The 18,138-nt window shown below is 38.8% G+C and overlaps 2 protein-coding genes across 13 annotated transcripts in view; one reads left to right on the top strand and one right to left on the bottom strand.

The window, feature by feature from the left end:
* Nucleotides 1–15,944, bottom strand: part of crb2a (crumbs cell polarity complex component 2a) — a 124,331-nt gene extending 108,387 nt beyond the window's left edge. For 7 of the 10 annotated variants that reach the window (XR_015097227.1, XR_015097228.1, XR_015097229.1 and 4 more), the window contains exons 1-2: nt 15,775–15,944; nt 145–9,038 (exon numbers count right to left, since the gene is read on the bottom strand). Coding sequence is in view for 6 of the 10 variants with exons in the window: in XM_086096416.1 (XP_085952542.1) it covers nt 145–211 (67 nt within the window). In the remaining 4 variants the exon portion in view is untranslated. Of the gene's footprint in view, nt 1–144; nt 9,039–11,456; nt 11,501–11,597; nt 11,656–15,774 lie in introns of all 10 variants that reach the window. The other 3 variants (XM_086096412.1, XM_086096413.1, XM_086096411.1) reach the window with 3 other exon arrangements.
* A 242-nt stretch (nt 15,945–16,186) lies between these two features.
* fbxw2 (F-box and WD repeat domain containing 2) overlaps nt 16,187–18,138 on the top strand; it is a 126,028-nt gene continuing 124,076 nt past the window's right edge. For 2 of the 3 annotated variants that reach the window (XM_086097227.1, XM_086097225.1), the window contains exon 1: nt 16,245–16,568. The gene's annotated coding sequence lies outside the window, so the exon portion shown is untranslated. The other variant, XM_086097226.1, reaches the window with a different exon arrangement.

Genomic DNA, 18,138 nt, shown 5'->3' with positions numbered 1-18,138 from the left:
ATTACAGATGGTATTATTCTTGCAATATAAATACAAACCTTATTGTCGTTAAAAAGAAAAACAAATGACTACATTGTATGTTTGTAAGTGAGGGTTATACACAAGAAACAAAAACAAAAATACATGCAAGTTGCCTCTACTCACCCCATTTGAACAGCATCGTTGTCAAGAAAAGAGTCTTTAGATTCAAATATAGTTGCCCAAACTCCATTTTACATGATGTGATAAAAGTATTTTATATATGAAAAAAGTGATACTGTAATACTGGCGTTAAGTAGACAGACCGTATGTTACTGTCACCCTGTTTGAATAGGTAGGCTAGCTTAAGAACATACTGCTTATCCAGGCCCACACACTCTGGAGTGTGATTAGACATGACAGGCTCACTGGAATACATGAGCAGGTTAAACCGTTCACACTAATGCTCATTCTTTACTTCCACTAGTTGAGTTCAGTGCTTTAAAGACATGCTATTAATCTGTTTACAAACTTGTATGGGAAATGGACTGCTTTTCATATAGCGCTTTAACTACACCATATATATATATTTATCAGTCATTCCACAATCGTCAACAGTCAGGACACCCTTCCGTCATCGTCAATCCATCAATATCTCAAGATGAACGGCATTGTAACAGAAGTATGCCCACTTTGTCAGGCTAGCATGGAATTGCATGCGCTAGGTATGACTGACACCTACCTGTAGATACAGCACATTGCACAACACACCCTTCAAGTCATTGTTTGTGACACCAATCACTGTCATGGTTTCATGAAATGAAATTCCAAACATATTGCTGATCTGCCGGATCTGCGCGCGCGGATGTCTCGTGCTGGTGCGGGCTGTGGAACGTGTGGTGTTCCTGGTGTCGACCTTGGCGGCGTGCGACGTATTCTCGGCGGATCGCGGGGAGTGACCCTGCGGAGCGATGGCTTTGCGGGGGTGTCGGATGGATCCTGTGTTCCAGTGGCGCCTGGAGTACATGTTGGCCAAGATGTACACCAGGATTCTGAGCTCACTTTACGCATCCCCATAGCAACTCAGAATTTAAATATGAAACTGTTGAATCTAGGGATCACAAAAAATAGGAAGTAGGAGGTGTTTCAAACTGTTGATCATTCACAAACGGTGTTAGACCCTAAGGCCAAACCAAAAGGTCTTCTAGGTGGCCACTTAAACATTAGGAGCATTTTGTCTAAAAGTGAGCAAATACATCATCTGCTTCTGGACTCAAATCTGGACTTTCTATGCTTCTCTGAAACTTGGCTTAATCAAAATGCTCTATCAGCAGCTCTGACTATTCCTGGTTACAACCTCTACAGGAAAGTCAGAGAGAGCTCAAAAAGGGGTGGTGGTGGTGGTTTATATAAAAAGCACTTTACAGTGCCACAAAATCCAATGGTCAAATTGCATTAATTTAGAGTGCTTGGGTCTCAATATCTTTCTATCGCCCGAAATGTCATTTGCCCTTGTAATTTATAGCTCTCCCTCTACAGATAACTTTTTTGTAAATTTTGAAAAGCTGTTAAAATAAAATAATTTGGATAAAGAATTCATTATTGTGGGGGATTTTAACATTAATTGGGAAGACAAAATGATTAGAAAAAAGCTGAAACAAATCACAGATAGGTTTGATTTAACACAAGTTATCCGTGGGCCAACAAGAATCACAGATAAGTTTGACTGAACACAAGTTATCCGTGGGCCAAGAAAAATAGCGAACTCTACTATGACACAAATTGATCTCATATTCACCAATAGGCCAGAAATAATTGTAAAATCATATATGTTAACAGGTTTATCGGACCATAATTTAACTCTTTTCAGTAGAAAACTAACCAAAAATAACATTAATTGCTCTAGAGGAAAAAAATAAATGATTACTATTCCCAAGAGTTAATATCAAAGCTTTGTAGTGACAGCTAATCAAATTCCTTGGAATGACATTTTACCATTAGTTGATTATGAAAGCTGCGATTGGCTGGCAACCAATTCAGGGTGTACCCCGCCTACTGCCCGAAGCCAGTTGGGATAGGCTCCAGCGCCTTCGATCCTGCGATCCTTGTGAGGACAAGCGGTTAAGAAAATGGATGGATGGATGATTATTAAAGGGATAGCCAGATATTTATTTTTGTTTTTTTCCAATGAGACAGAGCTCAGTATTGTTCATTCGGTAGTCTCACCGATTCAACATATCATCATTGCTCGCTCTCTTTTTTTTGTTTTTTTCCCTTTTTCTTTTTTTTGTATCCCCCGCTCCAATTCACCTGCTTCCCAGACGTGTCAGTGAGTGTATGTGGTGCATTAAAAAAAAATAGGGGGGGCGTGGTGGTGCGGCAGGGATACAGATGGGGGACGGCAGAGCACTGCTTAATACTGTGGTCTGTCCCAACTGATGGCTCCCCACCACAACACACCTAAAAATAGCAAATAAAACAAAATCAACCCACGACAGACAATATTTCACCATGCTGAGAAATAAAGTAAACAGATCCTTAAGAAAAGCAAAGGCCGATTTTTTTTTCTCACCATAATTGAAAAATGGAAATGCTAAAATAATATGGAATCAGTTAAGATAAATGACAGGTAATTATCCCAAAGAGCACAACACTATAGAAATTAAAATAAATGGACAACTAACAAATAATACTCCAATTGTAGCAGTGGCATTCAATCACTATTTTATTAATTCTGTGCCTGACATAGCAAGCAGTTTTACATCTACTGACACGTGCGCTTTATCAATAGACACAAACCAACCAGTTTTCAGTTTAACAAACACCACAAAAACAGAAGTATCATAGACCATAAAATCACTTGGACCATCCAAAAGTAAGGACATTTTTGATATGGACACAGTGATGCTTAATTAACTCTTTGACCGCCATAAACGTTATATAACGTTTAGTAAAAACCTACGGAGGGGCGCCGAGGACGTTAAAAGACGTTCACTATGTTTTTTTTCGTTTTTTTTGGGAAACGGGTGGAGGAAAGCCTTGGGCAGCTGTGCTGAAAGTATCAAGCAGATCTAGTTAGTATAATGACTCGTTTTGGCCCCTAGATGGCAGCAATGACTCTCTTAAGACAAGATTGGGTGGGCCGCCCACCGTGGGCGTCAGTAGAAGACGTGAGGCGGAGCTAGAGTGTTGAGGGGACAATGGCTGATGAAGCAACAATGGCTGATGAAGCAACAATGGCGACCGGTTGCAAGCAGCTCACGCTTGAGCATTTTTTTCAAAGACGGAAAGCATCGATCAATACTAAAAAGCGCATTGATGTCGACGATGATGGTGAATCCCGAGGCTGACGCCACAGTTGGAAGTATTGACGTGGCCGTTATTCTCAGTCATAAAGCCTCACCGGCTAGCGCTGCTAACGCCGGAAAACGCGGAGCTGCACAAGCGGACATTCGATCGGGCGATGTAAAGTACCCCGAGTCCAATGCATATTCATCGGAGGAGCGGGTACAGTCTGATCACGGAGAAGACACTGGTTCTGGACTACGATGCCACCATGAATGGAGTGGATAAGATGGATCAGAACATCTCTTACCACCCGGTATAGCAACTGAATGACATGAGGAAGCCAGACGTAACACCACCGTAACGTAACCATAGCATGATCCTGATAGTAGACTTGATGGCAACACACACTGGAGTATATACTTGCTATTCCCCGGAAAAAACGGCCGGCAAGAAAGTGTAGCTTCTGCACGCGAAGAGGCAATCGCAGTGAAACTAATTTGTTGTGCAAATACTGTTGCGTCTCCTTGCACGCAGGGGAGTGTTACACAAAAAGAAAAACTGTCGTTGAAACATCCACATAATTGTAAATAGTACCACAGTTGCACACATTTGTAAATAGTTTGCCAAATTGTTGTCAAATTGTTACACTGTTGAATGTAAATAAACGTATTTTGCTATCAAAAAACACTTTTTCATTCTTGGTGGTAGTGTTTTATAGAAGTAAAGCACTATTTAGGTGTTTGTGGCATCATTCATGGACAAAAAGAAGTGTAAAATTCACTAGAGTGCATGAAATAATATCATTTCACTAAAAGCTTGATTTCTACGTATTTTGGTCCAAAACAAGCGCATTTGGGTGAAACTAACCATTTTCTATTGTTGATTACTAAAGAACGGAATAAGGTAGAAACAAACTTATTTTTTTCTGATGAAAGATGGAAGTTCAATCTTTCATTTGGTAGTATGTGTGTTTCCATATTCCAAACAGAATATTTTCTGTGGACCTTGAAAGATCAGTCAAAATGCTTAAATCGGCTGGCACTCACAGCATCCCTTTTCTGAAAACGTCTGGCAGTCAAAGAGTTGAGGACCTCATTTCATCAGTCACAGAACCCATCACGAACATTATTAATCTGTCCATTTCACAAAGTTTGTTCCCGAGCATTTGGAAACCAGCTCGTTTCTCCCATTTTTAAAAGTGGTGTTTATTGTGTCTAAGATTGCAAAAAAAACTGGTGGCAAAACAAACTAGAAAAATTTCCGCGGAATTTTTGAATGGTCCTGCTGACTCTTTTAAATGAGCTGAACAGTTTAAAATTTAAACCATTGAAATCGCTCAAGAAATGCTGGCCCATAATAAACCCCTTTTTTCTAGGATAGTAATATGTGCCTGCTTGCTTCGCTCAGCAGGCCCATAATAATAATAATAATAATAATATTAAACCCTTTTTTTCTAGGATAGTAATATGTGCCTGCTTGCTCCGCTCAGTAGGCCCATAATTACACATCTCCACCATCTCTTCTCAGATAATATGTTTATATCATATACATCCTTGCTCCAAAAATACAAAATAAAAAACGGAAATTTTTTACATTATTTGCAAGTTAAAAGTATGATAAAGAAACAAATTCCAACACTTCAGGGTACGCTCCAACCGCCTGTTTTAGCTAAATATATTACCAAGCTTTCTCTGACAACAACAAAAAAACTCTCAAAAATATATGTTACTTTCATATACTGATAAAACGTCTTTACCCATCTCGAAATGGGAAACAGACTTGTCTATAGCTCCGGAATCTGACTTTTGGATTCAAGTTTGTGAAAACGTTTTTAAAATGACAAAACACACAAATTTACAACTTATCCAATATAAAATTATTCATAGAACATACATTACTCAATATATGATGAAGAAAATAGGACTCTCAGACTACGACATTTGTCTCCAGTGTTTACAAAACACTACAGACACTTATTTTCATGCTTTATGGTTATGTGCTCCGGTTATGTATTTCTGGACTAAAGTCTTAGAAAAACTTTCCGCTGTCTTGGACTGTAGGATACCGTTCTCTCCAAACTTGTGTTTGCTAGGTGACTTAACAACAACTGACTTACCACATAAACAATTTCAATCTACACTTGTAGCCCTTACTATCGCAAAAAAAACAATTCTTGTTAACTGGAAAAATAAACAAACTCTGAATATCGACCAATGGTCTAACCTCCTCATAAATCCCATTTTAATGGAAAAAATATCTGCCTCAAATAAAAACCAAATATCAAATTTAAAGAAACATGGTCTACGTATATAGAATTTTTTAACCTAAACCTGGTTACTTAATTCTGCCTGTTAGCGAGAGCCACCGCAGCATGATAACTTACATTGTTGTTTCTGTATTTGGCAATTTGTAACTAATGGTTGTGTTTTCATAGTCAGGAACCCAGCTGCTGCCAACAGGATTGAGCAGATTCGCCTCCAATGGGCACTAAGGGTTAATATTCGGATTCGCTGCATGCCAGTGGGTTAATTCTATAGGTGCTGTCCCCCCCTGGCTGGGCGTGGGCGGGTCTGCCCCTCTGTTGGCTGCTGGGTGGCGGCTGCGTCTTGGCCGTTCCCTGGGTCTCTTGGGGGGTGCTGCGTTGCGGGGCTCTCCCTGGTGTCCGGGGCAGCGCCGCTCCGGCGACGCAGTTCGGGGCCTGTGGGCCGCCGGGGTGCCCCGTGGTGACCCGTGGTGACCCGTGGTTCCCTCTCCCCTCCCCCTTCCTCCCCCTTGCTGCCTCTCCCTCCTCGCCTTGCTCTGTCCTGGCAGGGGTCGACGGCTCCCCTCTTTGGTGGAGATTTTCATGCATGCCAGATCCACCACACCAGCATCTATCGAAACTCAGACACAATCTGCTTCTTCCTCAGGTCATTGAATCGGTGGAGGCTGGTGTCTGTGGATCTCACTCTGCTTCGTTTGTCCTTCCTTCCTTTCCTCAGTCTCTCCTTTGGTCTCTTGAGGTCTCCCTGATTTTTTGGATTTGTTGGAATTTAGATGTTTCTGGGGTTGGTAAAGAACTCTGGTTGGTGGCCCGGTGGGTGGTGTCTGGTCGGTGCTGGATTTCACTTTCCTTTGTTTTCCTTGGTCCCCTCGGGTCTCCTGACGGCGGTGTTCGGTTTAGGTGAACGGTATGGGATTTTTTCTAATAGGTTTTTGGTGAGCTCACGAATACACACACACTCGCACGCACGCACATACTCACCCACATACAAAAAAAAAAAAAAAGAGCAATGATGATGACATTACCGAATAAACAATACTGAGCTCTTTAAGAAAGAAAGAAAGAAAGAAAGAAAAAAAAACATACTTTGATTTACACTTTTGTAAAACAAGGGTGTGTTAATGTCAGGTTTAGGCAACCTGGAGCATTTACAGGACAACGATCTGAGGGGAGGACAGGAGATTTGTATTATTTTGCTTGCCGAGGAGAGCGGACAAGAGAGCTCATATCTCCTCTCGACACTTTATAAGAACACAAACTCGCAGCCCTGACACTTTTATACAATGCAGACATGTTTTAAGGTTAAGCCTCAATCGAAAAAAGTCCACAGCTCTTGTTCTTGTCAAGGAAGATGACAGGGGCATGGGTCATACTCTTCTTCACAGAATAAATGCTTCACAAGCTTAGCAAGAGTAAATAAGCGATAAATACATATATATAGGATATACATCAAACGTAACAAATATTTAGGTTATGTTTTAACTGTAAAGTGGTTATTATGGAGACCCAACGAGAAAATAAGCAATCTTGTCGGCCCTAAGATTTGAAACAAAAACACTAAATGATATCTTAAACCTGTGGGTGGTATTGTGACCTGTTGTGAGCTTTTTGATGTTTTTGATTATCCATCCATCCATTTTCTTAACCGCTTTTTCTCACAAGGGTTGTGGGGGCGCTGGAGCCTAACCGAGCTGGCTTCGGGCAGTAGGCGGGGTACACCCTCAACTGGTTGCAAGCCAATCGCAGTGTTTTTTGATTATGCTATTTTAAAATAAGATAACACCCACGGGTTGATTTTGGGGCTGTGCAATTATTGCATAAGTTGGGGCGTTAATTATGCTAAGATAACAATGCCACTTATGAAATTGAATTGACACACCGATGAAAATGACAATGTCTGATAAATTTTGATGGATAGATAAATGTGAAAAATGCAGTTTGTGAATTGAATAGAACAATGGCAGTTTTGGCTTTATTAAAATATTAGAAAGCCATTTGAACAGACAGTTGATTGCTGATATGGTTACGACCTCAGTTTGGTTTGGAAAACATGAAGTAGATCTTAAGCCAACATCATATACCGGTATTCATTGTTTATAAGATGATTATTATGCATGGTGGTTTACATATACCTTTGGAATTTTTTTCCCTTGAATGGGTGCCAGATTCGAGCAAGTGCTTGCCTATGAGTCTACTATGAGCAGACCTCAAAATTCTGCCCCTCCAAGACAAGTAAACTACAGTATTCTTTCGCAAATAAGCGCCCAAGCAGCGACGGCTATGAGGTCTCTAATGTTTTTGCAATTATGCAGTTGCTTTTTATAATCTTGTCTTTTTTTGTTGTTTTTTTTGAAAAAAGGATGTTAACCCAGTGATACACGAGGGAACAATGTAGTGCACCAATTAGAAAAATTAAAACCTTCTGTAAAAAATAAGGTGTTATTAATAATTAATTATATTTAGTGAAAGTTTGTTTAAGTGGATAGTAACTTTGAGTTGTGAGCCATTAATGTCTCAACGGGGGGGATATGGTAAACATGGTAACAACACTTTACTACATATACATTTCGGGACTTGAATGGAACGTGCGAACAACACATTGATTGCATTTTAATGGACAACACTTTGGATTATATTGTTGTATTGATGATTATTCCGTTAATATGTTTTTTTATGAAAAGAGAATGTTACGTGGTATTGATATTATTGACAGAACAATATGATGAGGATTTGGATGACGCCAATGTTTTAAGTGACAGGACCAAAATGAGTACACGTTATGATTTTTATCAAGAAATTATTTTGAAGTTTGACAATATGATGTTTAAATATGCTATTCATTTGATAATTAAGGGGGAATGTTGGAAAAAGTGTATAATAAGTTATCACATGAATAAGCACTTTACTATTTGCTGCAATTTAAATGCTACACCCACACACACACACACACACACACTAGATGCATGTTTTTTATCATTGTGGGTTTAGTACCGCTTTTTGTTCCGCATTCTAAACTTGTGAATAAATGTGCAGAACAAGGAGGTGGAGGCAGGAAGTCCTTTGGTGCTGAGAGCATCCACTTCCTCCATTCTGCAAAAAGACAAACTTGGGTGTGGTCCTTGATTCCCGTCTCACGTAGTTGCATCATTTAAGGAAGATTTAAATGTAACCCTGACAAATCGTTTCTTCAGTTTGTCATTTTCTTTTCTGAGGATTTCATTGTCAATTTCAAGCAACACAACAGTCAAATATGTTATGTTTGCTTTTGTTTGTGTAATTCTTCCTTCTACTCAATTTGTTTTTTGAGCATTTCATTCTCAATTTCGGGTCGAGTCTTTTGAGCAGTGTCAAGGTGACTTGGACCTGGTTCAAGCTCTTTCTTCATCCTGTAGGGTAGCCTTTTACGTTTGGTCGGATGGTTGATGTGATCTGGGAAAGTTTTCCCCTCATTCCAGGCAAACCGTGTCGACCCAGAGGAAAATGACATCCACAGACCCTTGAGTTATGGTTTGGGGTGAAGTCTTTACGCCTAGAAAAAAATAAAGAACATTACTTAAAATAAATCTAAACAACATAGAAGTAAGTTCTGCAAGTTCAGAACCAACCTGCTGTATATAGACATACTTGAGTGTTTTTGCATTCCCCATTAAAATTTAATGATTTTCTTTACAGCACAGATACTGCAATCCTTCTTATGTTAGTGCAGGAGATAATGCAGTGGGCTCTGGATACAAAGGTTTAAATATGTCTGCTGATTTCCCCTCATCCCCAACAAAAACAATAATTTGCGACTTTATATTCATAAATAGTAACTTTAATCTTGTAAATAATTACTTGAATACTGTAGTCACTTATTTAATCTTGTTAATACTGTAATTCATGTAAATATACTTTGATCTTGGTAAATCATTACATCTAATAAAACTACTCATTAAAAACTTACATATTGTAAATAAGAACTTAATCTTTTAAATTACGATTTTAATCAACTAAATTATAACTTTTGTTCTCCTACATGATTACTTTATTTTCATATAATGACAATATTCTCATATATAACTTTATACTCTTATAAATGACTTAACAATCATAATTTTTCTTATTTTATTAGTAAATGACTACTTTATTCTCTACATCTGTGATTTTTTTTCTTAATGTGGCCCTAACAATAAATTTACGAATAAGTAACGTTATCTTATCTACGGTAACGTTTAGCACCAATACTATTAAGCTATAGCTACTAGCTATCTCCTGACGCTAGCCTACGCTTAAAAGGAATTATCATGAATAGAGAGATTCATTTTACCATATCAGTGTCAGCCATTTCCCTCTTCTTCTTTTCATCCAGAGGAAAACGGTAGTAAGATATCGTTTTATTGACATTGTTTCTGTTATTACAAAACGGGAAACAGCACTGCACCATTATATCGGGAGTTGGTTTGGACACGGAAGTGACGTGTTCTGCTATGATGACGTAGCCACTAGCCATCCACATAAGAACATTTTAATTACTTGTGTTATTTAAAATTTACATTTATATAATCATTTTTATTTATGCAATTTTTTTCATAATTGATTCATCATACACAACTGTTAAAACAAGTTTTTGTGAGTGATTGGTAGCCTGGAAATCCAGACTCACTGCGGCTTTGCCGGAGAGTGAGTCTGGACAACTGCTCTATCAGTCGCATTTCTGAGGCGGGGCAAACCTGTGCTAAAAGACAGTGTAATGAACCAATGAGCTGTATTCAAGTTTTAAAAAATTAATAATGTGAAGAAATCACCATGCATACTTCCCAGTGTTTTGCATGAAAAAAAAAGATGGATGGTATTTTCAAATCAATATGTCAATCTTCAATAGTTGGTTGGATTCCCTTTGCCTTAATCACTGCCTTGATGCGCGGTTGCATTGCCTGGGTGTCCTGGAAGACCAGGCTTTCTTGATGCTTGCTGTCAGCGCTTTGTTTTTGGGTCTGGTGGCCCTCATTTTCCTCCTGATAGTATTGTATTACAAGAGGAAAACAAGGGCCACAATAGAAAGAAAGAAAGAAAGAAAGAAAGAAGGAAAGAAAGGAGAAAATGAGGGCCACCAGACCCAAAAACAAAGAGCTGACAGCAAGCATCAATAAAGCCTGGGCTTCCAGGACACCCAGGCAATGCCACGGCGCATTGAGGCAGTGATCAGGGCAAAGGGAATCCAACCAACTATTGAAGATTGACATATCGTTTTGAAAATACCATCCATCCATCTTTTTTGCAAAACACTGGGAAGTATGATGGTGATTTCTTCACATTACTCAAATTTTTTGAAATCCTGTTTTCATGGGTTTTTTTCTCTTATCAAAATCGAATAAAATCGTGAGACAGTCAAAGATTCCCAGCCCTAATGGCAACCCACCCAGTTAGCCGCCATCTTGAACCAGGGGTCCACTGCGATTTCTTCCAATTCTTTACCGCTTTCTCTTTTGAGTGTGTACTCATTAATTCACCTAAAACATATTAAAAATCCCATACCGTTCACCTAAACCGAATACTTCAGAATCCAGCTAGTCGTGAGGTTGTCAGTAGACCCAAAGAAGGATCAAAGAAAAGAAAGGAAAGTGAAATCAAGCACCGACCAGACATCACCTACTACCCACCGGGTTACCAACCAGAGTCTTTCACCAACCCCAGAAACATCTCAATTCTAACAAATTAGGGAGACCTCATGAGACCAAAGAAAAGTTTGACTTTTTGAATGGAATTACGGAAATTATTCAACTTTTTGAGGATATTCAAATTTTTTGACGAGCACGTGTAATCCATTTGTTACCCTGTGGGGTCCCGACAATAGTATGGATGAGACTGTGTCTATCGCATCCTGGGAGATAAATAAATTGCATAAATTACATATCTAACTTGCAACCCATACCAAAGCAGACCAACACTACACTGAATTACTGTGTACCTTCAGGAGTCTTGGCTGCGTTGCGTTGCGGACACGAAGTGCGTCTTGCCGCCAATATTCATTGTCGGGGGACATTGAAATTAATATTTTTACTCACAGTGTTACCATTGTGAACATTGTGATACTTAACAAATACGGTACCTAGTGTCCTGCCTGCCACGTTGCCAGGTGGTGATGTGTGTGCGCCATTGATTACTTGCTGGAAAAAAAAATGGAAATCATACTTGCAACATTAGTCACGTTTGTTTGATATACAGTATGCTGTATAGGCGGTTTAGCTAATAACTTGTGTACTTTGTCCTCCTGCTGCACAGCAGTGTCTTGTGAATTGACCTAAGGTAGAAATGATCAATAATAACTTTGTATACATTAAAGCTACTGAACGTAGAATATTCCATTTCAAATTGCTACTACCACCTGCTGACGAAAAATGAAACAGCACATACCGTTCTTCACATACACACCACACACATTACGTCACATCCGCAGACAGGGCACAGGAAATTCTAACCCGAATCCAGCCTGAAAACTATTGGCCAGAGGCTTGCAGGAGTACCCATTGTGAACAGCTAAGGTGTTAATCTACTAATTAGAAGGCTTTTATGTCATAATTGGTAAAATAAAAAGATTATTGTGAAGTTATTTTTTGGGAAACATTTTCCATATTGCAGCTTTATTATCGAGAATGGCTGAGATTTATATGTGCATTAACTAATCACCAATTTGAATAAAGGGAATGGTTTGAAATCAGAGAAGATAGTATATCAATTCATTATGTACAATATTCAAAAAAAAAATAATTGTAGCATTTTAAAACAGCTGATGTACGAGCCATAATCATTCCATACATTAAAAAAAATTGATTTAGCAGCGAACTATTATTATTGGAGGAGACTTTAACACAGTCTTAAATCCATTAATAGATCGTTCTAAATAAACATGTATAACGCGATTACAATCTACTAAAGTAATAGGGGAATATATGGATGATTTTGGCCTCGTCGACAGCTGGAGACTTAAAAACCAAACTAAGAAGGAATTTACTTTCTTTTCCGCTGTGCACCGGTCTTTTTCAAGATGTGATTTTTTTTCTTACAAATAATTCTATTGCTGATCAAATTGTTACAAAAATACATCCTATTATTATTAGCGACCATGCACCAGTCTCCCTTACCCTACAAGTTGATTATACCTTTAAACCACCCCCGACATGGCGTTTTAACATCTCACTGCTAAATGACGCAGAGTTTGACAAAATTATAAGAAGAGAGTGGGCAGACATTTTGGAAATAAATGACTCTCCAGACTTATCTCCATCTCTTCTCTGGGAAAGCGGTAATTAGAGGTAAAATAATATCATATTCATCTTATAAAAAGAAACAGGATCAAAAATTTGAAAAGGGTTAGGACTTGGAAGATAAAATTAAACAACTGACGGATGAGTACGCAATAAACCCAAACAAGCAAATATGGACTGACTTACAAAATTCAAAAATACAGTTAGACGATATGTTATCTAAAAAGACAGAGTTTATAATACAACAATTGAGATACAACAACTTTGAATATAATAACAAATCAGGTAAATTTCTTGCAAACCAACTTCAACGCAATCGGGAAAAATCTCTTATAACGGCTATTAAAGGGACAACTGGTGATTGCACACAATTACCAGAAGAAATTAATCACATTTTTATAACTATTAGCGCAACCTATACTCAGAAACTAACAAGCCTAACCCTGAGCATATTGAGGCATTCCTCAGTAGCTTAAATATACCTCAGTTAACTACTGAATATAAAGATATGTTAGAAGTGCCACTTACTATAAACGAGCTGTACAGTGCTCTAGATAGTATGTCTAATGGCAGAGCCCCTGGCCCGGATTGTTATCCGGCTATATTGTTTAAGCACTTTTGGTTAATGCTTGATCCATTATTCTTAAGAGTAGTAACAGAAATTAAAACTAATGATTACATACGCCCACACATGAATACAGCAGCAATGTAACTTTTATTAAAGCCAGAAAAAGAACCCACCCTTCCATCAAGTTACCGTCCGATTTTACTAATTAACACTGATATTAAAATTTTCGCCAAGGCTTTCGCATCTAGACTAGAAACAGTAATCTTGACAATCATTCATAGCGACCAAACAAGGCTTTATTAAAGGTCGTCACTCTACTAATAATAATAGGAGGCTCTTCAACCTTATTAGCATGTCACAGCGGCATGATAAAAAGGCAGTTATTATATTGTTGGATGCAGAAAAAGCTTTCGACAAAGTTAACTGGTCCTTCCTCTTTGCTGTTTTAAATAAATTTGGCTTTGGGAAGTCATTTATTCACTGGGTGTCAGTATTATATGATTATCCTAAACCTACAGTTACTACTAATGGGATTATATCTAAGAGTTTTACTCTACAGACAGGCACAAGACAGGGATGCCCACTGTCGCCTTTATTATTTGCAATATTTATTGAGCCGCTTACATTAGCTATACACCAAGAAAGAAGGATTCAAGGAATTAACTCTGGGGTAACAGAACACAAAATTAATCTGTATGCCGATGATATTTTACTTTATTTAGAAAAGCCTGCTATTTCGTTAGGGGAAGTATTTAACTTAATAACTAAATTCTCACATTTATCAGATTATTCTATTAACTGGACAAAATCAACACTACTACCTATTACAGAAAAATCATGGAACCTTGCAAGCCAGGACCCACACTACTCATTTTCTATAGGTAATGTAAAATACTTAGGCATCAAAATCTCACCTAAATTAACTGATTTAATTCATTTAAACTTTACTCCACTTCTGGATAGCATTTATAGTGACTTGGAGCGCTGGAATAATCGTCCCATTTCTCTAATAGGACGAATAGCCACCATTAAAATGAAAGTTTTACCCAAAATAAATTATTTTTTCTCAATGATTCCATTTAAACCTACGTCTAACTGGTTTCTGTTGTTGGACTCGGCCATTACAAAATTTTACTGGAATAAAAAAAAAAGCAAAGATTAGTCTATCTACTCTTCAGAAAAGTACATCCAAAGGAGGTCTAGAGGCACCAAATTTTATGCACTACTATATAGCTAACCAGCTACAATATATCATTCTATGGGCACAACCCAACAGAGATACTAACTGTTGGCTGGAACTAGAACATAAGTATTGTAATAACCTCAGACTTTTAGATTTACTCTTTATTACAACATCGATTAAGTGACACAATTGTTTTAAGTAATTTCCGCCACCCTGACCGCCTGGTGGAAGGCACTAGAAATTACAAAAGGGGTTTTCGGGGCGGCTGGGGCTGGGTTGTGTTGGGTGGCGGGTGGGGGGGTTGTGGCGGGAGTGGGGGCTGTGCCCCGTTCTGCTGCGTCAGGCAGGGGGCGCGGGCCGTTTTGGGGTGGGGGGCGCTCCTGGCTCCTGGGTTTGCTCTCCAGCCGGTGGCCCCCGCGGGGCCCGGGGGTTGTTCCTTGGCACTGCCGTGGCCTGGGGTCCCCTGGGGGATTGTGCTTGCTCTGTCCTGGCCGGGGTCGACGGCTCCCCTTTTTGGTGTAGGTTTTCATGCATGCCAGATCCACCACACCAGCATCTATCGAAATTCAAACACAATCTGCTTCTTCCTCTGGTCATTGAATCGGTGGAAGCTGATGTCTGTGGATCTCACTCTGCTTCATCTATCCTTCCTTCCTTTCCTCAGTCTCTCCTTTGGTCTCTTGAGGTCTCCCTAATTAGTTAGAATTTAGATGTTTCTGAGGTTGGTAACCCGGTGGGTAGTAGGTGATGTCTGGTCGGTGCTGGATTTCACTTTCCTTTCTTTTCTTTGATCCTTCCTCGGGTCTCCTGACAACCTCACAACTCTCGCTGGATTCTGAAGTATTCGGTTTAGGTGAACGGTATGGGATTTTTAATAGGTTTTAGGTGAATTAATGAGTACACACTCACATGCACACACACATGCACACGCACACACAAAAAAAAGAAAAAAAAGAGCGCAATGATGATGACATGTCGAATCGGTAAAATTACCGAATGAACAATACTGAGCTCGCTCAAAAAAAATTATTAATAAAAAAATGGAGCAACCAAGAAATAAAAAGCTAACTAACTCCCTAACCCCCTGCCCACTTTAACCTTAAGGTTTGTGTGTCAGAAGCACTTCTCTTAAATGTATTTTTTTTTTTTTCAAAGAAAACACCTTGATTGATGGAAACTTAACCGCAAGCTAAGCTAGCGGGTATCTTGCAAATGGATGAACAAACATTTCAGGACTGAACATTTCAATAACGTGGCTTCGAGCACTCACCTATTGGCAGCCCTTCTCTGTCTTTGAGAAATAGTTTTTTGTTTTTGAAGCAATAGTCGCCCAAGAGGACTACAAATCAAACGTTTGCCCCCGATGACTGTTGGCACTTCACTTCTTTTTTTTTCTTGTTCTTTCAGACTGACCGGAAGCTTAAACGCGTTGCTGCCTTATAGTGGTGGGAGAGAGAGAGAGAGAGAGAGAGAGAGAGAGAGAGAGAGAGAGAGAGAGAGAGAGAGAGAGAGAGAGAGAGAGAGAGAGACAGAGAGACAGAGAGAGAGAGACAGAGAGACAGAGAGAGAGGGGGGGGGCTTAGGGTAAGAGATATTATTTGATCTATTTCGTAATTTTCCCCTTTAAAAAAAATGTTTTGGGGGTAAAAAAAGGTACACCAAATCACTTCATCCATTATATCGGGACACTCAGTCATGGATCCTTGAGCCAGCTACAGTGACGAATCTGCCAGTTAGTAGACGAAAATTTATTCTGCAATGAAAACATCTGCAAGAGCAGCCAGTTTAAAGAGTTCATTGTACCTCAACATAAGAATCTAGACTTCGCCGAATATATTTCTCTGAAAATATATGAAACGCTATGCCACTAGATGCATCATGTAATGTTTTATGTCAGAAGAGAATGCTTCCCTATATCGTGGTAGACAGCTAACGATAGCAACGAAGCTAGCTTAGTTGAACCAGCATTTCAACTTGATTTCTGGCAGGTTACCTACCAGCAGAAAACTTACTTCAGTAAATGAACTATGGCATCAAGCTGGCGATGAGGATTTCTACAGCCCGGTTAGTACACGTTTTGTCTAAATATTTTCATTGTTCAACGATTAGATGGCATGCTGTTTTACTGATGGGGACATTATTTTTGGAGAACTGTAGTTGTTATACTGGTCACGTTAAACCCTCTGCATTTGCAGAGTACGCACCCGAGTCGCTACAATCATGTCGTAAACAAATAGTTGAAATCACAAGACCGTTTTTGCTGTGCTATCTATTATGTCATGCTAGTGAAGGTAAGATGTCGAAAGCATTAAATTAAGCATTCGTCTGTCTGCAATAGCTTACTTTCATATGCAGTCCGGAAATGTAATTAATCTATCATTTAAGTTCATCAGTAGATTTAAAAATGTACGGTGATAATAATACTGTAGGTAAAAAAAAAATAGATTTCTAATCAGGGAAAGTCAACATCAAGTTAAGAAAGCAAGTAAGCAAGTAAACAATGGCTTGACATAAAGATCAGCAAGACTAAACACACAAGAGATGGGGTAGTAACGGAGAGGGAATATGTCTTATGTGCATATCTTTGTAATATGTAGCAATGTGGAACAATTTGGAATGATATTGATAATGTGTCTTGATATGGAATGATGTAGAATACTATGTAATAATGTGTGTAATAATATAGAATGAGTTTGGAAAAATCTGCAATTATGTGGAATGAATGGAATGATTTCAGCAATGAGTTTGAATATTATGTAATTGATGGAATGATGTGGAATACTGTTGAAAAATGTGGAATGGTACGGAATGATGTGGAAAGCTATATCAATGATATGGAATCATATGAAAGTAAAGACTGTTGAATGTTAGGAAATGACATAAAATTATATGGAATGTGACAATACAAATTGTACCGAGGCTTCTAACCGTGTCGAGAAACGCAGGAAGTAACTTTTTAAGGAAAAATTGAAGCATGCTACGTTAAAGGCAAATTAAGTCGCTGATGACCAGTAAAGCCTCACTGTTGTGGGAAGTGTTCATGTGTTGGCACAATTAATGAACAGACAAGGAAAAAAATAGGGATTCACAATAGAGTTTTTCTCCACCAATACCGATAACCGATAGCTTCCTTTTTCTCCAAACCGATACTGATGATGACAAATAACTTTTCTTTTTGTAAGCGACACATATATCTGTTATTGCAGCCCAAAGCAATACAATGTTTCAAACTCACTTTCTACTAATGTAGTAGTGTGGTTGAAGTATGACAGAAAAAAGTGGTCAACGTACCATCACGTTTTGCTACTTTCTCAACTTTTGCCACTTAAGATGGTGAAGCAATAAGCGATCTCAAAAGCGCTGAAAAAATACTGATTACTGATTAATCTGCCAATTATTTAAAAAAATATATACTGTATTTTCACGACTATAAGGCGCACTTTGAAGTCTTACATTTTCTCAAAAATCGACAGTGCGCCTAATAGTGAGGTGCGCCTTGTGTGTGGACCAAAGTCCAAAATCTGATTGACGACACATTGCTTATATACAAGAAAGGCGAACCTGACTGAGGTCAGACATGAGAGCATGGAAGAGTCAACTTGGTGGCGAGTTCTTCAGCCCCTCCCCTCCCTCT

Source organism: Leptonotus elevatus, chromosome 15, assembly GCF_054856555.1.
Source record: "Leptonotus elevatus isolate MCC_2025b chromosome 15, RoL_Lele_1.0, whole genome shotgun sequence".
NCBI classification, from domain to species: Eukaryota; Metazoa; Chordata; class Actinopteri; order Syngnathiformes; family Syngnathidae; genus Leptonotus; species Leptonotus elevatus.
The sequence above is the reverse complement of the archived record's forward strand: the minus strand, read 5'-3'. Positions and strand labels throughout refer to the sequence as shown.